The 25,431-nt window shown below is 34.5% G+C and overlaps 2 protein-coding genes across 2 annotated transcripts; both read left to right on the top strand.

Annotated features, from left to right (window-relative positions):
• The first annotated feature begins 17,445 nt into the window (after positions 1–17,445).
• On the top strand, positions 17,446–22,491 carry LOC127074766 (isocitrate dehydrogenase [NAD] regulatory subunit 1, mitochondrial). The gene is made up of 4 exons (XM_051016113.1): positions 17,446–18,075; positions 19,441–19,680; positions 20,929–21,007; positions 21,922–22,491. The coding sequence occupies exons 1-4, from the start codon at positions 17,551–17,553 to the stop codon at positions 22,194–22,196; spliced, it is 1,119 nt and encodes a 372-aa protein (XP_050872070.1). The 5' UTR covers positions 17,446–17,550; the 3' UTR covers positions 22,197–22,491.
• A 385-nt stretch (positions 22,492–22,876) lies between these two features.
• LOC127074764 (isovalerate--CoA ligase AAE2) lies at positions 22,877–25,259 on the top strand. The gene is made up of 2 exons (XM_051016112.1): positions 22,877–23,364; positions 23,677–25,259. Exons 1-2 carry the CDS (start codon positions 23,041–23,043, stop codon positions 25,156–25,158), a joined length of 1,806 nt encoding a protein of 601 aa, XP_050872069.1. The 5' UTR covers positions 22,877–23,040; the 3' UTR covers positions 25,159–25,259.
• Positions 25,260–25,431: the final 172 nt, after the last annotated feature.

The following is a 25,431-nucleotide window of genomic DNA, read 5'->3' as shown; positions in this document are numbered from 1 at the left end:
GAAAAGAAAACACTTTTCAATAACACACACTTGATTTTACTTCACAGTTTCAATCAAGTAGACACACACTTGATCTTGCTTAACAACTTTTATCAAGTAGACACACACTTGATCTTGCTTAACAGCTTTGATCAAGTAGACACACACTCTTGCTTACAAGCTTAGAGTGACAAATTACAACCACAAATCAGACCAATTCAATCATTTATGGATGACTCAAATGGCTTACAAGTCTCACGACTAAACAAGACACAAACTCTTGCTCTCTCTTAATATTTCGTTCAGTATTGGTTGTGTGTCAAATCATGTTTTCCAAGTCCCTTTTTATAGAAGCTTTCAGCTGGGCTTGGACATCTTGAAAACCCTAAAACTATTTTCCAATTAAATCTTCTCATAACAGCTGGTTAGATCTCTTTGGAAAATAAGTAAATCAGGTTGTAATCAATGATTGAATGCGCCTGTAGATCAGATCTTCAATCATACACAGATTGTCATTAAATGCGCAATCACAAAACACATAACATTCTCCCTGAATGTTCTGTGTACAGGATGTCATGACATCGGGTCTGACATCCTGGAACAATCCTGCATAATTCCATAACTCCATTTATAATTTCCAGCAGGTACATACATATCAGATGCCATGACGTTGTGTATGACATCCTGATACAATCCTGCATAATTATATTTCTTAAACTCCAGCAGGTACAAAATGTCAGATGCCATGACATGGTGTATGACATTCTGAAACAATTATGCATAATTATGTTTTTAAACTCCAACAGGTACATAGATATCTTAAGTTAAGACATCACATGCAACATCTTGTGAACACTCTTTGTTTTACCAAAATTGCTGCCAACACTTAGAACCAACAAACTCCCCATTTGGCAAATTTTAGCTAAAACATATATCTGTCCATTTTGTTCACAAGAAAAAACACATCAGCAGTTAAACAGCATAACAGCAGTTTAAGCAGCAGCAGAAGCAAACACAATTACTAGCTATAGCTACTAGTAATACACACATGCACAAGGGTACTACTTCTCCCCCTAAATTTGTGCAACACAAACAGAATTACTAGTTATAGATGCAACTAGTAAGACTCACAAACACATAAATGCACAAGGGTACTTCTTCTCCCCCTAAATCTGTGCATTACAAACATCTCCTTTAAAAATAACAGCGTTTGTAACCACAACACCTGTAACAGTCAGAATTTCATTCTGACATCTGCTTCAACATCACCTGTGCACCACATCAGACATCCCCTTTGACATCTGTAAACAGAACAACATTCTGTCTTACATCAAACACATCTCCTTCAATAATAGTTGTTCATCTGTTCAGCTACATCTCCATATAAGCTCCACATATTTAACTGTTTCCACATCAACACTTCTCCCACTTTTTAGTCAAAATTGACCAAAGGTGACCAATTAGACAAAATAAATGTCAATTAGCCTAGCAGAGAATGTCACAACAGATGTTATAACATTAAAAATGTTAAAACATAATTGTTAGGAGATACAAACCATCATCATACACAGCTGTGACAGTTGAGATAATGAGAAATCCATGGAACTCATTAAGAGCCCAAATATTACATAAAGGCATCAGTAAGAATTGCCACAAATTACACATATTACAACAGAAAAACAACAGTAAAACATCAAATTCTTCAGCATCCAAAGTAGCCAAAACAGCAGGGGAGCTAGTCTTCATATCAACATACAGAACAACCAACCTAACCCAGTCTTCATCACATCACATACAGTCTTCATACCAGGGGAGAACCATTACCACTTACTCTGAGGAAGAAGTATCATCTTCACCTTCAGAATCAGATCTGCCACTAGATTGAGCATTGGACCTCTCACTTGAGGTATTGGCATCTGAATCTTTGGTCTCACAAGCCTTCTCCATCTCTTCCTTCTCTAGGCCACTAATAAGAACCTCCAAAGCCTCCTTTCTTGCCTTGGTAACCCTAATACCATTATCTAGATCCTTACAAGTTTCCTTTAATTGATCAATCAAGCTACCTTGAGAGGCAAACTCCTTTCTTATAGATGTCATGACAACATCATTGACATGGCTTCCTTCAAACAGCTTGTAGTGAATGGATAGTGGAGGCTTTATTCTGCTTGGAATGTCACTTGTGTTGAGAATTCCTGGTTGCTGGCTCAAGATGATTCCACAGATGATAGAAGGAAAGGCAATGGGCAGCTTCACTGCATTAGTAGAGGCATGTCTGACAATTTGATCAAACATAAACCTTCCAAAGTCAAAGTTTATCCTGGTTCCAATAGCATAAATGATTCTTCCAAGGCCAATGGAGATGGTTGAGATATGATTAGTAGGCACCCAGTTGGTTGAACCAATCTTATGTAAGATGGCATATTTGATAGTTAGCTTGCCAGCTGATAGGTGATTCCTACTAGGCCATTCCTTAACTTGGCCAGCAGTAATAGTCCTACAGACTTCATTGTCTGTAGCCTCTAAATCCACACCTCCATCAGTTCCTCTCCCTAGGAACTTGTTGATTATGGTTGGGGAAAATCTCACACATCCACCTCTTACAAAAACCTTGCAAAACTCCTTGCTACTCTTTTCAGAAATATCCTCTGGGATATTCACAACAAATTCTTTCACTAACCCCTCAAAGCATTAGGGTAAACCAACAACAGTTTTCAACAGCCCAACATTCTTGATCAAATCCATCACTTCCTTCACCTCTACAGCCTCTTTTCCCAGCTCCCTTTCAACAGCTACCCTCCTTTGAATGACAAACTTCCATTTGGCAGCACCATCTTCTAAATGAAAAGAGATGTTATCTAAGTGCACAGCTGCAACTTTGCCTGGAGACTTCTTGATAGTCTGTCTTTTAGTAGGAGAGATGTCTGGGACATCATCTTCGACATCATCATCAGAGTCAGAACTCTCTCTTTCTTTCCTCTTTCTAACCTCAACTTTACTCCATGATTTGGAGGGTCCTACACCAGTAGTCTTCTTCCTAGTCATGACTATCATCATTTCAGCCACAGTCTTCCCTTTTCTGGTCTTTAATATCCTAGCAGCACTTGGTTTCACATGATGAACCAAGGTGTCATCCTCTTCCTCTGAACTCTCTTCCTCCAGATTAATAACATTCTCAGCAGGCTCATGAGAACCATCTACTGGTTTCTTACTAGGTAAGGTTTTACCTAGAGAGCATAATCCTTCAGCAGCCCCTTCTTTCTCTGATCTAGATGAGTCATCATCTTTCTCAGCTTGGGGTTCCACCTCAGGCGAGGGGTCCCTTCTAGACAGAGGGGTAGAAACACCCTTGATTGCATGCCCTTCATTCAGAATCCTAGTAACTAGGTTCCTAATGGTACGATCAGTAAAGTGCATGTCATCTTTATGAGGAGATTTTTCAGGAATGTTACCTTGCTTACTTCCAGCCATGGAAGAAGGGTCTGGGGCGTCACCTGATATCACACAAAGAGGAGTAATATCCAACACGTCTTCATCTAGAGACTCCATGGAGGGAGTCCTTGCATGATGAGAGGGTTTTGAACCAGAGGATGGGGGATGTTGAGACATTTTGTTGAACTTTTGAAAAAAATCTCTTTGCCCTAGCAGAGGTTTTATGAGAGGTTGGATAAAGATGGAAATGGCTGTGTTTAGGTAGCGTGTAGAAATGACATAAATACTAGTTCCAATACTAGGTAATGATGCATCATTAATGTGGCTCTTTCTTTTAAGTGGATAGAAACATTTTTATTACCTTTTCCACTCCACTTTAATTGCCATAACTTCACAAGAATCCAAATCCCCAATTTCACTCTTACATATTCAAGCTGATTATCATGCAATCCTCTTGCAAATTTGTCAGCTAATTGCATTTCATGCTTTAGAGCTATGAATTTGTCTTCCACAAATTTTCTAATGGAGTGATGACAGAAATTAATGTGCTTGGTCCAACTGTGCTGAATAAGATTTTTGGACATAGTTGTAGCATTCAGGTTGTCATAGTACAATGTCATGACATTGTGTGTGACATTGTATGCAATCATCAGTAGTTTCAACCAACCCTGTTGAGAACAGCTACTTCCATATGCTATATATTCAGCATAAACACTATTTTCATCTTTCAAATATGTAGGAGCAGGTGTCCTTTCACTCTCCATCCCAATCTTCACAACATTGTTCTTGGCACTTTTGCTTTGAGATAGACACATAGGCCCTTCTATCTGCTTGATTTGTAGCCCAAGTCCAACAAAGCTCTTTCCAACTTCAGACTGTATATGTCTAGAAACATGTTCAACCATCTGATTCAACCTCCTATCTATGTGAGCCATCATGAGCTTTTCTCCTTTGGAAGTGATGTTAAGTCTGAGTTTCTGGTGTGACATCCTTGTCTGACATTTCTCACAGACTTTCAATTTGGGAGTTTCTCTAGCAGATATAATCATCTTCATCCCTTTCTCTTTGACTGAGGTACATTTAGAGGAGTAACTAATTTGAGAGTTCCATATGTAACAGTTGTCTTTGGTTTCTTTGTTAGTAATCAGACATTCAGTTTTAGTGAAGTTAACATTTAGACCTTTGTCACATAGTTGACTGATGCTTATTAGATTTGCAGTCAAGCCTTTAACAAGTAGGACCTTATCAAGTTTAGGAACTCCAGAACAATCAAGCTTACCTATTCCCTTGATTTCACCCTTTGCTCCATCACCAAAGGTTACATATCTTATGGCATGGGGATGAAGGCCAGTTAGCAGGTCTTTGTTTCCAGTCATGTTTCTGGAGCATCCACTATCAAAATACCAATCATCTTTGGCTGAGACTCTGAGGGGAATGTGAGTTATTAGACTTGTAACATTAGTCTTAGGAACCCATTGCTTCTTGTTGACAGGCCTGTGCTGTTTGGGTCTGGGTTGATAGTGAGTTTGATGATGAATAGGGCTAAGATAACCATACAACTTATAGCAGAAGGGCTTCAGGTGACCAAATTTCCCACAGTAATGGCATCTCCATCTTTGGTGTTTCCCTTTCTGCTGTCTTCTCTTCTGATGTTGTGATATATGATGTGACATCACAGGTTTGCTTTTACTATGGCTGCACTTAGGTTTGGCTTTAGGTTTGCAACCGGTGTAACTGCACCCAGACTTAGATCCATTATATCCAATGCCAGATTTGTCTCCTGTTATTTGTCCAGTTTGGAGAATCTTGTCTAGGGAGTCAAATCCATTGTTTAACATTCTTACATACTTGGTCATCTCTTCTAGTTTAGAACTCAAGAACATAACTTCAGTTTTCAACTTGGAGATGGTTTCCACATGGTCTGCCTTCTCATTCTCCAGTTGTACTATCTTATGGCTTTCAACTTGTTGACTTTCATCTAGCTTGGCATTCAGAACCACTGCTTCTGTTTTTAATTTGGAGATGGTTTCCAAGTGTTCTACCTTCTCATTCTCAAGTTGAGTTATTACCTTTTTCTGGCTTTCAACCTGTTTACACACCTCTACACTTTTGTGACACAGCTTTCTGTAGGTAGTGGCCAACTCTTCAAAAGTTACTTCATCATCACTTGAGTCTTCATCAGAGCCCCATTTTACATTCAAGGAAGTCACCAAATTTGCAGACTTTTCTGTTTCACTCTCATCAGACCAAGTGGCAGCAAGACTCATCTTCTGCTTCTTGAGGTAGGTTCCACATTCAGTCATGATGTGTCCATACCCATCACATTCATAGCATTGTACTTCTTTTCCTTCTTTGGGCTTATCATCTACTCTTGTTCTTCTTCCAACATTGTTGGATTTACTGATGTCTTAAGAGATGTTCTTGACATTAGCCTTAGACCTTACATCCATCTTTTTCAACAATCTGTTGAACTGTTTTCCCAGCATTGCCACTTCATTGGCCAAATCTTCATCAACATCCTGACTATTTTCCTCTTCTGTATTTGACATGAAGTCCATGCTCTTGGTTTTCTTTTCAGAACCATCATTTAACCCCATCTCAAATGTTTGGAGGGAACCAATTAGCTCATCAACTCTCATGTTGAAGATGTCTTGAGACTCTTCTATGGCAGTCACCTTCATAGCAAATCTCTTAGGGAGTGACATGAATATTTTCCTTACCAATTTTTCATCTGACATCTTCTCTCCCAGGGCTCCTGAGGCATTAGCAATTTCAAGGATACTCATATGAAATTCATGAATATTTTCATCTTCTTTCATCCTTAAATTTTCAAACTTGGAGGTGAGCAGCTGTAGTCTAAACATATTTACTCTAGAGGTGCCTTCATGAGTGGTCTTGAGAATGTCCCAAGCATCTTTAGCCACTTCACAGTTGTTTACCAACCTGTAAATATTCTTGTCTACTCCATTGAATATTGCATTCAATGCTTTAGAATTTCCAAGGGCTAGATCATCCTCCTCCTTGGACCATTGTTCTTCAGGTTTCTTATCAGTTGTGGCTTCCCCTTCTTTAGTAATTACAGGATGTACCCAGCCTGTTAACACAGCCTTCCAAGCCTTGTTATCAAGAGATTTTAGGAAATATACCATTCGAGGTTTCCAATAGTCATAGTTAGATCCATCCAAAATTGGTGGCCTGTGAACAAATCCTCCATCTCTCTCCATACTACCAGAAAGTATTGTCCATAGATCTCACCCAGAACCAGAGCAGGATGTCTGCTCTGATACCAATTTAAATTCTGGTATCAAATATGAGATATCGAAGGTAATGTCACGACATTAATATCTAAGTAATGCAAACATGATAAAGATAAAGAATAGTAATGCAGGAGACACAAGAAATTGTTAACCCAGTTCGGTCCAACTCACCTACATCTGGGGGCTACCAAGCCAGGAAGGAAATCCACTAAAATAGAATCAGTTCAAAGACTCTCCGTACACTTCAACAAGTTACAGTCTTTCTCACCTAATCTCTATCCGTGCAATTTCTACCTAAGCACTCTTAGATATGAGAACCCATTCTCATAGGTCTAACATGGTCAACCAAGATTTGACAAATTTTTTCAACAATATTTGAAATCAGAAACTATTTTAAAACAATTAAAAACAATGAAAAATAACACAAATGGATTAAAATCTCAAATAAATTTCAAATCAATTAAGAAATTGATGAGACTATTTTTCATTGACTTATCATGATCCACATGTGTTAAGAAAATATTTTTGGATTTTTCAGATATCAAAAAGTATTTTAAAATGAATTAAAACTATTAAAAACCAAATAATTCACAAAAAATATTAAATGAAGTCACAAAAATAATTATAAATCAAAATATGAAACTAGATTTTTCAAGAAAAAAATTGGTGTTGGTCTCATATTTTTGTGACTTCAAATAAAATATTTATGAATTTTTGAAAATAAAAGGAATTAAATGGAATTAATCAGAAAATAGGAAAATAGCAAAAACCCAGTGCCCTTGGATATTTCATTAATTGACGTGGCACACATCTCATGGCTCAGAGGCGCGGTCATACCATATGCTCAAGTCAAGCGCGCAGTTCATTGAATTAAAAGAAGTCAAACAAATGGAAGGCCAAGATTATAACATTTCCTCAAGATCCAATGGACCTGAAGCTCCCACGTGGGAATGGTGGTGGAAACCACCATCTTCTCCGGCCACCACCCGCAGGGAATTCAACTTTAATGAAAATGAAAAAGCAAGGTATCAAAATGAAGCTGGAGTGATGAGGATACATCTGAAATGGAGCTTCAAACAACACGATTTGTCCAAGCTTTTGATCCAATCTTGTTCTGGGAGTGTGATGAGGATGCAAGGTTAAGGAATTAAGACTTGAAGATCAACTAATGATGTTGAAATTCAAGCTTGAAATTGAAAATGAAAACTGAAATTCCTTTGAGTGAGGGTGTGGTTTTCAATCCAACAGCGTTTTAGATCTCCTTCAGGTTTATTTTTGAATGAGTAAGAGCTTCTATTTATAGCTGAACTTGATGCAAGGTGGTGTTTAGCTCGTGTGCATGAAAATTGGACCTTCCATGCATGGGCCTGTACAGGCGCTTGCAAATCCCAAGAATGAATGGAAATGCATGCTGAGGTCAAATAGAAATGATTTGGACGTGCAGCTGGCTTGGCATTAGCTTGTACATCAAGTTATGAAGTGAAATGCCAAAATGCACATAAACATTAAGCTCTTAGAAACTCCCACATGGAAAATCCAAAAATGGTCATGTGAGTAATGGTTGGAAAGATCTTGGAATAAGGAACAAAAGTCATGTTGGGAAAAAATTGATTTGTAGTTTGGAAATTTATGGAAACTGGCTGTGAAGTTTGGGGTACAAAACATGTCTAGGTTCCCTTTTGAAAAACTTGCCAAAAGTAAGCAACTTCAAGCCCTTCTGTTTCAATGATGCAGGCCTCAAATGGAAAAACCTCCAATATCAAAGTTGTAGATATTTTCAAGATGATCAATTTGAACTTAAATTTTGTATCATTTGGATTTTTCATGAGAAAGTTATTCGCACTTGAAGTTGGACATTTTCAAAATTCAATGACTTAGGTCCAAATTGACCTATAATGTTTTGTATTATCACATGTGTTTATTTTAGGATTATGAAACTTTGTCCAACATAACATTTGAAGTAGACATATAAAGATTTCCAATGCAATTGGTCTCACCTCAAAATGATAAAAATTAAGGAAGTTAGGTCCTTGGGAAGTTGACCAAAATTAGGGTTTCGGTCAAAATGACCTATAATGTTTTGAAATGAATGATGACCTTCCAAGTTTCAAATGGATTTTTGATGAACATTAAAGTTGTTCATATGATTCATAAGAACAGTTTTTCTCTTGGGGTCATCTTCATTTGACAAACACATCACAAGTTGTATCTCGGTGATCCTCAGCTTAGTCAGATGACTTGACTGGTCAACTTCTAAGGCCAAACTTCACATCTTGATGAATGAATGATTGAGGATACTCACATAGGCTAATATATGCATAAAATAATGAATGAAAGAACTTACCTTGATTTTATTTGATCATAGGTTGAGGTTGCTTCATGAGCAAGGCACAATCAATGCACAGTTGAATTAAGGTTTCCTTGGGAAACAATCCTCAAGCCCTTTGAGTTATATTGATCAAATTGGAAAATTGAGATACTTGGGAGACATATATGATGACTGGGAGCTTTGTGGACCATTTTCATGCTTTCTTTCATCTTCATCTAGCCACTTCATTGAGCTTAGGAGCCTCCTAGAAGCATGGGAGCACATGATCACTTGAGCTTCAAAACAAAAAGAGTTAGTGACATATTTTTGTGCTTTTGGTTAGTAATCAAAATAAGAAGAGCAATAATATACAATACAAGCATGCTTGGTGGTCTCAAACCACTCACACAAGTCCCCATCCCTAGGGTAAAGGAGCCAAACATGCTATGATCCATGAGGCAATGCAATGAGCAAATGATATGATGCCATGAGGGATCTTAGGGTCAAAATTAGGGTCTTACACGATCGAACATAATTTTAATTGGCATCAAAGCAAACACCCTGATCTGATTGGGTAAGCTATATGATTTTCTCTATATTCTGTTCAAGATGGACAATGCCAAATAAGAAGGATTTATGAACCGATCATTGATTCTTGATGGTACGCACTATGATTATTGAAAGGCTCGTTTGGTTTCCTTTCTCAAGTCAATGGACTGTAAGACTTGGAAATCAATCATAAAAGGATGGACACCTTTAAAGATCACAACTAAAGACAACACTGGAAATGTGAAGCCCCAAAAGGATTGGACAATGATTGAAGATGAAGAAGCACTTTGAAACTATCGTGTTTTTAATACAATTTACAATGGAGTTGATAAGAATATTTTCATAATCATTAATACTTGCACTAGTGCCAAAGAAGTTTGGGAGACTCTTGAAGTTGCTCATAAGTTACATCCAAAGTTCATATGTCAAGACTTTAACTTCTCACAACAAAATTTGAAAACCCAAAGATGAAGAAGGAAGAAACTATCTATGAACTTGATGACTTCTCGACAAGTATACCGATAATTTAAAAGTAATAATAAAATATTTGTCTCCACTAGGATTTGATTTTAACAAGAAAATTAATTGAGAAATTTAGTAAATAATTGGGGGTTTCTTTTGAAAAGTGGTTCTAAACGAGAATTGAAACGCGTAAAAATCAAGAATGTGAAGGCGATTAGGACTATTTATCGAATCCCCTAATTTTTGCCTATTGTTGAACTGTGTATCTGTTGAGTTTCAATAATATTACCATCTCACTGCGAATTAACAAAAACACTACACCCAATCCATTGGTGTGTAGCTCACTAATTTACACAATAATCCACTAATTCCGTAGGCCAATTCAAAGACAAATTAGGCGTTGTCAACGCGTTAATTCATAAGCAAAAACTCCAAAATTCTTCCCATTCCTAGTCCATTTACGAAGTTGAATAAAGTGTATAGTTCAGATAATTAGACTAACGCTTAGAAATCCTTAATTATCTGGATTGATTAGTACGCTTGTAAGCGACAAGAAGCATTAAATACAAGAAAATTTTAAATAAGATAATAACATTAAAAGTACTCAACAAATCTCAAACAAACCTATGATCCAACAGAGTAAAAACAAGGTTAATCTCAAAAAGCCCTAATCTGGAGAAACTTAGCTACTCATTGATAAATTAATAAATACCATGAGTTAAGAAGTCTTCATCATCAAAATCTATGGAAGAATTGCTCTCTAATGACTCCAATGTGCTATAAAATCATTGCTTGAATGACCATAGTCGTCACTTTCTTCTTAGAATTCAGAACCTTTGAAAAAGTGACCAAAGTTGCATATAAATAGAAAAAAGCGTGTCAGGCTAAAAAAGCAATATCGGGCCATGATAAATCGTCATTGCACCGCGATGGGTTGCATCGCGCGTGCGACAAAAATAGTGGCAAAATCATTTTTTTCCTCCACTTTCTTCATTTTTTCACCAAGTCTTTATATCTTCCTTGTATTGACTTTTTGATACTTTCTTCAGGTTTTAACATGGTTTTTTTTATCACTCTTCTTCTGATTTTAACCCAATTTATTCATAAAAATCACGTAATGAGAATGTCATCACAATCCCAAACTTGAACTATTGCTTTTCCACAAGTAACTTGTCTGCACACTGAATATTTCATCAAAATTAAAATGCTTACCCTTACCAATAAATGTCACATTTTTCTGACTAACACTTCAGTTACATGTTTCAATCCAATAAACTATAAGAAGTTATATTGACATATAAATACTCAATTTATCTTTCATCTCACAATTACACACTCAATTTGAATGGGTAGTCACTCATGCAAAAACATTTAGCAATGAATTTGAAAATTTTCTAATTGAATCAAACGATGTCATATTTAAACACACACTTTTGAAGTCTTTTACAAGTTGTAATGTGTCTTATATTAGGGTAGGATAATTTAGGATAGTAGGCTTAAACCTTTGGAGTTATGTACCTAATTTTCCCAATGCTACCGTATTCCTTCCATATTACTCTTTTATAATGTGCTTTGTACTATAGAATTTCATTTTGTTGGTCCTATTTTTCACAATTTTTTTTGAAGAGGCTATTTTAAGTTATTATTTTTCTTTTTGACTAATTTCTCTAGTACTCCAATCTCAAACTTATTCGTTACTCACTTCCAAGAGCAACCTTAAACTTATTCTTTTGTATCAATAAGTAAAAAAATATATTTCTACCTAACTCCCAAGAGGATGATAAGAATTTATCTTATAAGTCATTGGATATAATATGGCTATGTCATCAAAAGAAAGGTTTTAGGCACAACGGGGTTAAACAACATATATTATTATATTAAAATATGGTGGCTCCAAAAGGCTCAAAGTTTTGACAAACAACTGCCTAAGTGTGTATTTATCAGGCCAATAGACTCAAAATCATAAAAGATGTAAAATCTAGAAAATGACTAATGCATGAACACTCTCACAAGAGACAAAGTGAACAATGGAAGTATTTGGCTAAACACTTACAAGCTGAGGTATCTGAAGATTGAGTAAAAAGAGTCGACTTCCCTTTTCTTTATCAATCTTCAACCGACAAGGAAACTTTACTGTTGATATTTCATTCTTTTCTTTTTTCTGGTGACTTTTTCTTTTCTTTTTCACGATGACACTTGGTAAGGTATCAATTTAAAAACTGAAAGAAAAACAACATCAAACAAGTTTATTAATATCAAGAAAAGAAAAGAACCAAAGGGAAAAATCTTCTTCAATTCCGGATAGTACTCACCTTTATTTAAAAAACTGAATAAAAATTGCAAATTAAAATTCAAATTCTAATGGGTTGCCTCCTATTAAACGCTTTTTAAGGTCACTAACTTGACTCTTTTTCTAAGGTTCTGCGAGCATCAAAGAAACCTTCTCCAATGCATTTTCACTACCTTCATATGACCTCAATTTCTCTTCTTTCTCAATAAAAGTATGCCCCTCTCGTGGATTTATTATTTGAACAACTCCACTTGCAAAAACTTATCTCACAATAAAAGGACTAGAAGTTCTAGTTTTCCACTTACCAATAACCCCTTTCCAACTACATTTATAAAGCCCAACTTCTTGTCATACCTGGAATTTCTTTATCACCATTATCATACCATGAAGCTTTTTCGTTTTTTCTTTCACCATACTTACTTGGTAACAACGAGGATTTTCCTTCAGATGCTTCAGCGCTTCAAACATGTTGAAGATAACTTTTTCTTCGTTAAATCTCAAAATCAATTCTCCCAGAGCCACATCGATGGGAGCTTTACTTGTTTCCAAGAAGGGTCTTCTTAAATGTAATGGTGTTTCTGAATCTTTAGGCATCTCAAGAATTACAAAATCAGTTGGAAACAATAACCCATCAACTCTAACAAAGACGTCTTCCAACACTCTATATTGATACATGATCGAACGATCAACTAGAGTCAACATCATCTGTGTTGGTTTTGGGTTCACCACACTTAAAATTTCTCATCATGGACAAAGGCAGCAGGTTGATGCTAGCTCCTAAATCACATAATACATGATTAATGGTTAGTGATCCAATTGAACAAGGAATAGTAAGTCGACCAGAATCAATGATTTTTTGTGGAAGCTCCCTCTGAATGAATACATTGAACTCTTTCGTTAAAGCGGTGTTTTCACCATGCTTCAACTTCCGTTTACCCTATAAGAGCTATTCCATGAACTTTTCATAAACATGCATCTACTCGAGGGCTTCACAAAATGGAATATTGACTTGTATCTTGTTCAACATTTCCATAAAACTCATACACTAACCAACTTCCTTTTTCTTTTTAGATGTCTTTTTTAGAATCAGGTAAGGTGGTTTGATGTAGTCGGGTAGCTTGGGATTTGACTTAGTTAAGATCAATTTCTTAGTTCTTCTGAAGGGTGGATCTTTATCAATGAACTAGTCAAGGGAGTACCCATTTTTCTCATCTTCACTCGTATGCTCACTTTTTTCTCCCTCAAAATTCTTCTCAACGTTTTCCTTAACCACCACTTCTTTTCTTTTCCTTTTCTTTCCATTTTGAGGTTCGAAAGACACCGATCTATTTCTCAACTCAATGGCCTTGCATGTTTCATTCTCCGGGTTATCTACGATATTACCCATAAATCCCATGCTTGAACTAGCTTGAGCTGCCATTTGACGCGACAATTGACTAACATGTATCTCTAAGTTTTTAATGGATGCATTAGTGTTCTTGTTCATCAGAATATGGTCATGTGCCATATCTTGTTGGTACTTAGTCACTTCTTCTTAGGCCTTATTCATTTTCACAAAACTCTTAGCAATGGACTTCACGAAACTTCATAATGCTTCTTCAAGAGGCGAAGGCTTGCATTGAGGTGCTTAAGAAGCCTGTTGAACACCTCAATTAAAGTCTGATTATTGCTCCATTTGAAATTAGGATGATCCTTCTAACCCGGTTTGTAGGTGTAGGAATAAGGATTATTCTTCTGAAAAATTAGCATACTGAACTTTGTCACTTTCAACCTCGATGGAACGATTAGCCATTGACCTGATCTCCTCCACATAAATCACAATAAAGCACCCGAGTCTAACTTATATTAGCTTGAGCAAGTTAGGTTGCGACTAACTGTTTAATAAGTGTTTCTAATTGAGCGGCCAAAGTTGTTGTCGAGTCGACGATATGAATACCTTTTGATTCCGTTGCATGTTCAGTTGAATGGTACTCATCATCACACATATTTTCAATAAACCTCTTCGACTCTTCATAAGTTTTTAATCTCAAAGTACTTCCAGATGAGGCATTGAGAAACATTCTCGTTTGTGTTCTCAACCAGATGGGACAATGACAACAAACCAAATGGCCTCAAGCAAAATTATCCTGCCAAATAGTGGAAGCAAATCCACAATATGTAAGAGGAAGATAAAAGACAAAAACACAAATAATCTTCTTACTCAATTTGATCAAACTCGCCTACTATAAGGAGAGAGTGATCCTCTTGTACTTTTAAAAATTGTTACAAGAGATTACAAATGAGTTACAAGAAAATAGTCTCCCAAATTTTCAAGAACAACCCCTACTTTCTATTCAAGTGTTTCTCAATCTCCCAGACTCTATATATATGAATAACACAAATCCAAAGTGTTTAAAAGTATTTCTCAATCTCTTTAGATACCTTCAATGGTCTAGTAAATTCCAAAAACACACTCCAAAAAATGTATACTTTTGCCTCTATAACTAAGATTACCCACCTATTCCTTTAGACTTTGTTTGAGAGTTTGGAGGGGAAGGGAAGAGAGGACTTCGAAAAATATTTTAAAAAATATATAGAGAAATCTTTAACATATTTTGGAAAAAAAAGACATTGTATAGAATGATAAAATAATGCTTATTATTAATATCTTTTTAATTTTTGAAATACTATAACAACAAAAATTATATTTTAACAATTTGTCTAAATCCTCCCAAACTCTCATCCAGCATAATTTTCTAGTTCCTCCAAATCAAAGAGATTTTGGTTTTTAAATAAAAATGAATCCCTAAAAACCCTCCCCGTCTAAATCCTTATATTCTTTTCACCAAATATGTTACTTTTTTCTAAGCTCCCCTATCTCCTTGGCCAAACTCCCAAACATACCCTTAAAAGTGTGTTTGGATGAATAATGAGGAAAACTAATTTTTTAAGGAAATTTAAAATGACTTGACCAAAATCCATTTTTTAGATAAAAAATATGAAGAATTGTTAAAATAATATAAGTTTATGAAGTATTTTATTCAGGTTAAATTAAAAAAAAAACTAAATGACACAAAAAAGTAAATAATTTGAAACGACTCATTCATTCTATATAATGTGAATGTTTAATTGATTATTATTTATTTCAAAATTTGTAAGATAATTCTCATATTTTATGAAAATTTCATATTCAATCATTTTTGTAAAAAAATAACAAATAAGTCCCTAATAATTTTCAAAATTTATAAAAAAGTAAATAATTTGAAATTACTCATTCATTCGATATAATGTGAATGTTTAATTGTTTATTATTATTTTTCAAAATTTTCAAGATGATTCTCATATTTTATGAAAATTTCAAATTTATCCATTTTTTAATTTTTTTTTTACAAATAAATCCCTAATAATTTTCAAAATTTACAAACTGATACTTCAAATTTTAAAAAATTACAAATAATTGGTCTTTGTTTTTTATATTTTAAATTTGACCAAAATTTTTAAAATTTATGAAATGATCCCAAAAATTTAACAAGGAATCATTTTAATACTCCATCCAAATAAAATAATTTAAAAATAAATAAATTTTAATTGAATCATTTAAATTACTTAGAATTTTAAATTTCTTAAAAATTTCGAATTACTTCATCCAAACATATTGTTAGGGTGTGTTTAGATGAAGTATTTAAATGAAAATATAATATTTTGAGGGTATTTAAAATAATTTAGAAAAAAATTGTTGTTTGAATAAGAAAATGAGAAGAATTGTTAGAATGATTGAAATTTATAAACTATTTTATTTAAGTTAAATTTAATGATTTTGAAATGACACTCAAATTAAGGAATTTGAAAATTTTCTCAAATTCTATAGAATGTGAATGTTAAATTGGATATTATTATTATTTTAAAATTTACAAGTTGATCCTCATATTTTTTAAAATTTATAAATTAGCCTTTAAAATTTTTCAAAAATTGCAAAAAAAGCGATCCTTAAAAATTTAAAATTTATAAATTGTTCCGTTTAAATTTTAAAAAATTATTACTTGGTCCTTTTTTTCAAAGTTTAAATTTGACCTCAAATTTTTTTAATTTTATAAAATTAACTTAAAAATATTTAACAACGAATCATTTTAACCCTCAATATCACTTTTAAAGATAGAAACTCATTACCTCATTATCAAGTCAAAACTCACCCTCAAAGAAAAAAAATAAAATATAAATAAAATATAAATGCAAATTGGATATTTATAAAATACATTGAGTTAATAAAATATGATACATTTACTTAGTAAATAAACAATTATTTTAATATTTGAATATGTAAGACATTGTCATTATAATAATTCAATATATCAAAATTGTAAATATATCCTCGTGATTTTTAATCTTTTTAGTCATCAAATATATATTTTATTAATAATTTTGGTCGACAAATATATTTTTTAATAATCAATTTAATTAAAAAAAATTTAAAAACATTTTTGGATATATTTATAATTTAAACTTTCAAAAATTATAACCACACTACCTCATACATTCATAATGAAAAATAAATAATAATTTAATTATTCTCATTCCTCCGTGGGAGAAATGGAGGCCCAAAAGGCATATTATTCCTCTTCATTTGTTAAAAAATATAATAGAAAGTTAAAGCAAAGTTTAATATTATTTATAGTGATTTATGTTAACCTCTAAATTTACATTGCTTTCTTAATTTTCAAAAAAAGTTTATTAATCCTTAACTTTTTAAAATATATCATGTTTTTTCAAAAATAATCATTAAATTTGTTAATAATTAATAAAAGAACTGATATAATATATTTAACATAAGACCATATTTTACAGATCAATATAAATCTTTTTAATTAAAAAACCAAGATAAATATTAAACCTTAAAACAATAAATAAAAACAAAATAAAGTCAAATTCTTACTAGCCACTACAATTCCGGTTCTCCCTATCAAAGATATTAGTTTCCTATAGTTGCAAATTTTCGTATTTACACACTCATCACGTCTTTCACCATTGGATAAAAATCAAACGGTGCAAATATTAAATTGGGAATTTTAATTTTAATAAAGTAAACAAATATGTTTAAAATCTACACCGTACAATTTCAATCCAACGATCGTTATTTTCTGAAGGCTTAAACGCGTGATTTTAAAAAAGAGCAGTGAATGTATTTTAAATGCGTCACTTTTCCATTTTATTCTTCTCTCTCGTTGTTCTTCCATGGTGGCTTCAAACATCACACACTAAACCAAATCTACAAAAACACTTTCAATTCGAAACCCTAACCGATGTCACAAATGGCAAGAAGATCCACACAACTCCTCAAACACCTCATATCAACCCGATCCCAATCGGATTCACTCGGTTCAAAGCGATGGGTAACCTACATGCACCGTCCCGGCGACGGCACACCGCGTCCCGTAACAATGATCCCCGGCGACGGGATCGGACCACTTGTAACCGGCGCCGTTGAACAAGTGATGGAAGCGATGCACGCGCCTGTTTACTTTGAGAAATTTGATGTACACGGTGATATGAAAGCTGTTCCCACGGAGGTTCTTGAATCGATCCGTAAGAATAAGGTTTGTCTTAAAGGTGGATTGGTTACTCCTATGGGTGGTGGTGTTAGTTCGCTTAATGTTCAGCTTAGGAAGGAGCTTGATCTGTATGCTTCGCTGGTTAATTGTTTTAATCTTCCTGGATTGCCTACGAGACATGATAATGTTGATATCGTCGTCATTAGGGAGAATACTGAAGGGGAGTATGCTGGTCTTGAACATGAGGTTGTTCCCGGAGTCGTCGAAAGCCTTAAGGTATAATAACTCTGATTTGTTTGTTATATTTTGTTGTTTTTTGTATTGAATTTCAATTTGATCATGAAGTTGTTGGTTTGTGGAGTGAGAGAAACTGAAAATTGAAATGATGAAATCATTTGGTTTATGGTTAAGAAGCTGCAAAAGTGATTTTGAATCCCCATGGTTAGACCTATATGTTTGCAAAGGAAATCTAATTAGTCCCGGTTTGACTCCGGCTATGTCAAACGAGTGTTAAGCTAGCGGAGGCCATACACTACAATAGTGATTAGTCTTTGGTTGATGTATTGAAGCTTGGATAAAAAATATCTAGACATTCTCATTTAAGTTTCAACTTTAGCTTTTGAGTTGCACTTCGAATGTTTAACTAATGAAGATTAATTTGACATTCATTATTGATATTGTGGGGGTTGGTGTGTTTCTTAATTGCAAGTTTTTTAAAAAGGTTTCTTATTGTTAATGGGCTACACCATCATGACTTTTGGTGTTTGTGATTTTGAGTGACCATGATCGAGGCTGCATCATTCGTCTTTGATTGTGATTTATGTAATTTATCGACTGGTAGGAAATTAGGGACCCAAATTTAAAGGGAATGAACTGCATTTTTGATTGAAAATATATGTATTACAGAAGGAAGCTCATCAAGGAGAAGACATTTCTCTCTCTTCCCAAACCTCTCAGGTTCTAACTGAAATTAACTCTGAACAACATCCCTTGCCATTTCTTCTTCCTATATCTAGGTTTCCTCCACAAACAAACTGGCCAAATCAGCAGTTGTAACCAATTCTCTAATCAATATCTTTGGTTGGTCATAGGCCCAAAACCCAGTATCTAACATCCAGTGTTATCAAATAGCGGCACCATGGCCGCTATGGCGAATATACATGGCAGTATTTGGGCTCGTTGCAATGGTAAATATCGTCCAATATTGTGGTTTTTTCCGCCATAATCCGCTATAACGGCGCCACAAAGCGTACGGTGGCGGGATTTTGGCTCTCCCCCATGGACCGCCATCGAAAACACTGCAAACATCAAGGATAGTAACACAACTTCAATTTAAAACCTTGGTTCATAAATATTCAATTTTACAAACTAACTTGAATGTTGGTAATGTTAATGTTTGGATTAGAACGAATCAGTTTCCAATTTTAAGTACACTTTCTCTTAATTTCTCTTATTTTATTGACTGGGCTGTAATCTACTATTTAAGGACTTATTTTGTAGAGAAAATAAGAAATGAAAGTAGAAAACATTCTCACAAATTATATAGGTTCTTATTTTCCCATAGAATATCTATCTAGTTTTTTTGTTGTTGTACTGATGCAGTATCGGGTGTTTTGTGGTTTGACTTGATATTTTTGGTAGGTGATTACAAAGTTCTGTTCTGAGCGTATTGCTAAATATGCATTCGAGTATGCTTACCTCAATAACAGAAAGAAAGTGACTGCTGTCCACAAAGCAAATATAATGAAGCTTGCAGATGGTTTGTTCTTGGAATCCTGTAGAGAGGTTGCCACCAAGTATCCAGGAATTAAATACAATGAAATTATTGTCGACAATTGCTGCATGCAGCTTGTTTCGAAGCCTGAGCAGTTTGATGTCATGGTATGTAAAATTTATCTACTTTTCTTTAATCTATGATGAAGTAAAGTATTAGCTTTGTGCTATTAAAGTATTGGGGATACAGGCAACTACTCACTCATATCATGAGTCCATTGGTGTTTCCATTTTTTAATAGATTGTTGTTGGTGTTCTAGTAAACACTTTTCTTATTTTCTGTTATTGACTTCTGATAGAATATCAACTGAGAAATGAGTCATGGCAGACAGGACAAAGAAAAGCAATAGCTGAGTTGCTTGCATAAATCATGATTCAGTTTTTGCTAAAAGTTTGCCATTGTTGGTTCAATCAAAAGATGTTTTAACTTTTAAGGCAAGAAATATATATTTTTTCAAAATTGACGGGGATTGAAACATCTCCAGATTTTGTTATGTTCCTTTAGGATTGTTGGCAATGTTGCAAAAAAGAAAGAAAGAGTATCCCCTAAGTATATTGCCTGCCTGGGTACTATGATCGCATCTGGTAATTAACATGGATCAAAGGACGTCATGATATTCTATCATAAATCATATACATAGCAAAACCACTTACTTCTAAGTCTTAATAATTTATTAACCTTTCTCTGCCTCTTGCGATTGAGCGGCCTCCATCTGATCTACTCCCTATACTACAGCATTTGCATTCTCACACATGCCTAAACCACGAAAGTTGAGATTCAAACCCTTTCTATGACATGGACCAACAAGGTTTAAATGTCTTGGAAAAATATTTAACTGTTTTCCTTGTTCCTGTGTGGATGGATGAAGTTAAGATTTGTGATAAGGAATTGTGTAGTAGTCCTTAGCCTTTAGAGTATGTTTTGCCATAGAAGTTTGGAGGTTAGGGAGGGGAGAGAAGTTTTCATTTTCGTTTTTACTTTTTGAAAAGGAGATGAGTGAATCGAGATCATCATATATCTTTCTAAGCATCACTTATTCATTTAAAACATTATATTATGTATCCCTCTAAACTTAAAAAAATAACCCTTCGATCATTTTCTCCCCTAATTTTCCCACCCATACACAATTGGAGGATGTAGGTTGCAGATCTAATTTGTGGAATATTGAAGGGGCAAATAAATTTTGCCTCTCTTTTCTATTGGTCCAAGTACGAATCATTGCAGGGTATTGATCATTAACCTCAAGGCCAGATGATTTTGTTTTTGCAACTTTCTGGTCTTCATAATTTGTTTCTGATTTTTAGTTGAACAATTTTTTTTTTTTGAAATTCATGGATAATTTCACCTTGTGGTAGGTTACCCCAAATCTGTATGGAAATCTTGTTGCAAATACTGCCGCAGGCATTGCTGGAGGCACTGGAGTCATGCCAGGAGGTATAGTTATTTGTTACTACCATATTGCAACTTTAAAGCTTTGATTTGACTATGTTTCCTTTTAAATACTTCCTTGCCCACTTTTACCATGTTCTGAGATGTGCGAATAATGTTCAAAACTTGAAAGAATAAGCACTTTTATGTGCTTATCTAGATACTTGTTCTGGAGAACATTTTTATGCACTGAAATTTTTTTGAATAGTTATTCTTAAAATGTTATTTTAGGTATTTTATCATTTTATTGACCTTTTTTTGAAATCAAAATTTCAAAAAATCACTTGATTTTGAAATTATTTCAAATAGTTTTTCATAGAAATCATTTTTGAGATACAACTTTTTTGAAAAAATGATAATTTCGACTATGTTTTGATCTTCAATAATGTATGATTATGTTACCGGATGTAAAAATTAGTCTTTCAATTTAGAAAAAATGTATATTAAAATATTTGTAATATTTTAAAAATCATTTTTGGAAATAAAATAAACAGGCCCATAATCTAACACAATAGTATAACCTTTTAGTCTAATTAAAGACCCATTTTGTACTAATCTCTTTAAGTAGGTTATTAATCCATCTTTAAGTAGACTAACAAGCTAATTGGCAATGGGTTAGGTTTATTTTCGAGAGAATTAGCATTTTCCTTATTAAAAAGGTTTGCAAACATATAATCTAACACAATGTACAAAATCCGATACAAGATTAATAATAATAATAATAATAGAAATACAATTTTATTATGTGGAATATTTACTTAAATATGTATGGAAGTAGTATTAGTGGCTATATGAATATGATGGTGGTAGCTGTAAAAGTACTCATGGTAGGTTGGAGCTGGTTGTTATGTTTTGGTCTTAGGGAGAAGTTATTATTCAGAAACATGATTCTCCAAAATCTTGGGGGCTTTTTGTTGCAGGTAATGTCGGGGCTGAACACGCCGTGTTTGAGCAGGGTGCTTCAGCAGGAAATGTTGGTAATGATAAAATAGCGGCACAAAAAACAGCCAACCCCGTGGCACTTCTTCTCTCATCAGCTATGATGCTTAGGCATCTCCAATTTCCTGCATTTGCTGACCGTTTGGAAACTGCTGTTGAAAAAGTCATTCTAGAGGGCAAGTATCGGACAAAAGATCTTGGAGGGACAAGCACCACCCAAGAAGTTGTCGATGCAGTAATAGACGCCTTAGATTGATTAATTTAGTTGCTGATTTCTCGATTGCAAGTCACCTTCGTATAATCTTTTCTAGTTAATTTTATCAACATTGTTGTGCATCCATCAAATTGGAAATAGCAATTTTTTTGTCGTGAATAATGTTTATGCAACACAGAAAATGATGTATTATTTTTTCACCCAAAGAACAAAGAGAGTGATAAGTGGTTTTCACTTTTATTTAATGATTTGATTAATGTTTATGCAACACAGAAAATGATGTATTACTTTCTTTCCTGAAGAACAAATAGAGAGTGATAAGTGGTTCAGACTTCTATTTCTATGAATTTTTTCAGCTGTTTATTTGGTTGGAGCTTGAAAATACTGAGATATTAATACTTGAATAAGGGATGAAAATGTATAACCGACCCACAATTTTTTTATTCATTAAAATTAATCTGAATTTGATGTTATCTATATACTTTTGAGATTCAATAGATATTATTTAACATATTTCTTTTATTGAATCGATATAAATCATATCACCATTTTTCAATTTCTGGTATATCTTATATCTCACCAACTTTTAATATGAGAAATAATCTCATTACAATAGAATAATAGAATAATGTCAAATGGCATTTTATTTAAATAAAGTCAATGACCTTATCTACACGACTCCTTCATACTTAATCTTATCATTGGTTTCTAAAAATAGGAATCGTATTTTATTTACTAACTTCTAAATGAAAATCAAGACAATATATCATTGTCAGAATTGTATCCCACTTCAATGTTACTAACTGATAAACTATTGGCAATCTCAGTTGAGATTCTTTTACATTGAACCACCAACTGTGTGTGTGTGGTTACTCACCCTCTTACCATGAACAACATCTTCAAGATCATGCTTTGGACTCGTTCTTTAACCCATTTCAGATCCACCCACAACATCTATTCACGTAAAATTTCTAACTTTACCAAGGATCCTGATCGAGGATCATGGGAATCAATGGAGGGTCTCCTTCATTGCTCTGCAAATTCAGTTCCTTTATCTCCTATCAACTTTTTGGAGAGAGCAGCAAAGGTTTGCAGAGACAGAACATCTCTTGTCTATGGTTCCTTGAACTATAACTGGGGTCAAACTCATCAACGTTGTCTCAAACTCGCTTCTTCTCTTACTCAACTAGGAATTTCCCGTGGAGATGTGGTGAGTTGTGTTCTTTTTTACAATTTTTCAGAGCCGATACATGTTTTTCTTTAAGAGTTGGAATCAAATTAGGTATCAGAGACTTACAACATTCACACACATTGCACATCAATCACTTTTCAGTTCACACACATTTGAAGCAAATGTAAGAAACAAAGTTGTGGAGTATACTGGTTTCACCTCTATAGCTAGTTTATGGCACTGTATGATTCTATTTGTAACTGTATCAGATTCAGCTTTATATGCGACAATCCTTTCCATCAACTCAAGTTTTCTAGTTATTGGCTGCTATTCAATGTTGTTTGTAAACAGGTTGCCACACTAGCACCTAATGTTCCTGCAATGTACGAGCTGCATTTTGCAGTACCAATGGCTGGAGCCATTCTTTGTACCCTTAATTCTCGCCTAGACGCAGCTATGGTTTCAGTCCTGTTAGAGCACTCACAAGCAAAGATCCTTTTCGCAGACTACCAACTACTTGAAATTGCTCAGGGAGCATTCGACTTGCTTCGCAAAAGAGGAAGAGAATTGCCTACTCTAGTCGTAATTACTGATTCTGATTGCTCATCTACTGTCGATAATACATCAACTAGTTACGAGTACGAGAAGCTAATGGAGTTTGGCCATCCTGGTTTTAATATTGTGAAACCGAAGAGCGAATGGGATCCTATAAGTATAAATTACACATCAGGCACCACATCTAGGCCTAAAGGAGTTGTTTACAGTCACAGAGGTGCTTATCTAAACTCTCTAGCAACAGTTTTACTCTTTCAAATGAACACATTTCCGGTTTATCTTTGGAATGTTCCGTTGTTCCATTGCAATGGTTGGTGTCTCCCTTGGGGAGTAGCAGCTCAGTTAGGCACAAATGTTTGTTTAAGGAAAGTATCTCCAAAGGACATATTTGAGAATATAATTCAGCATAAGGTGACACACATGGGAGGAGCACCTACAGTGCTCAACATGATTGTGAATTCCGCGTCAACTCATAGAAAGCCCCTCAATCACAAGGTTTTAGTGATGACAGGAGGTTCTCCTCCACCGCCGCAGATCCTTTATAAGATGGAAGAGATTGGTTTTAGCGTCTCTCATCTCTATGGTTTGACAGAAACATACGGCCCAGGGAGTTTTTGCGCGTGGAGACCTGAGTGGGACATGCTGCCTGCAGAAGAAAGATCGAAGATGAAAGCTAGACAAGGTGTGCCTCATGCAGGGTTGGAGGAAATTGATGTCAAAGATTCTTCATCAATGGAAAGTGTCCCGGCCGATGGAAAAACAGTTGGCGAGATAATGTTTAAGGGGAATACAGTGATGAGTGGATATCTTAGAGATTTGAAAGCCACAAAAGAAGCTTTCAAAGATGGCTGGTTTCATAGTGGGGATCTTGCTGTGAAACATTCTGATGGTTACATTGAAGTTAAGGATAGATTGAAGGATATAATAGTGTCTGGAGGAGAAAATATTAGCTCGGTCGAGGTAGAAACCGTTTTGTATAGTCATCCGGCTGTTGATGAGGCCGCGGTTGTTGCCCGGCCGGATGATCATTGGGGTCAAACTCCTTGTGCTTTTTTGAAGCTGAAAGAAGGATTTGATGCAGATGCTCAAGAGATAATTGCCTTTTGTAGGGAACATTTGCCTCATTACATGGCTCCAAAAACAATCATTTTTCAAGATATGCCAAAGACTTCTACAGGGAAAATACAAAAGTATATTCTAAGAGAGAATGCCAAGGCTTTGGGAAGTATAACTATAACCAGCCTCTCTGATTGTGAAAATAAAACAAGTTCAACATGAAATTTCATTTTTATTTTCAGAAATATGTTGAATGATGAATGGAAGATTCACATTGTAGAAAAATATTTTATGATATATCATAAAGTTGAGTTACACTTCAATATGTAGTTTGTTTAAATAGAGAAAGAATCTAGAAACTACTTAAAGATAAAATAAAGTAAGCTAAAAATAAAATTAACATATATTATTTATAACACATTGGTGAATGAATACTAATAATTTCAAATTTGCAAGTAAGTTTGTCAACATATTAATTATGAATCTATTATCTAA

This window comes from Lathyrus oleraceus, chromosome 4, assembly GCF_024323335.1.
Source record: "Lathyrus oleraceus cultivar Zhongwan6 chromosome 4, CAAS_Psat_ZW6_1.0, whole genome shotgun sequence".
Classification (NCBI taxonomy): Eukaryota; Viridiplantae; Streptophyta; class Magnoliopsida; order Fabales; family Fabaceae; genus Lathyrus; species Lathyrus oleraceus.
The sequence above is the reverse complement of the archived record's forward strand: the minus strand, read 5'-3'. Positions and strand labels throughout refer to the sequence as shown.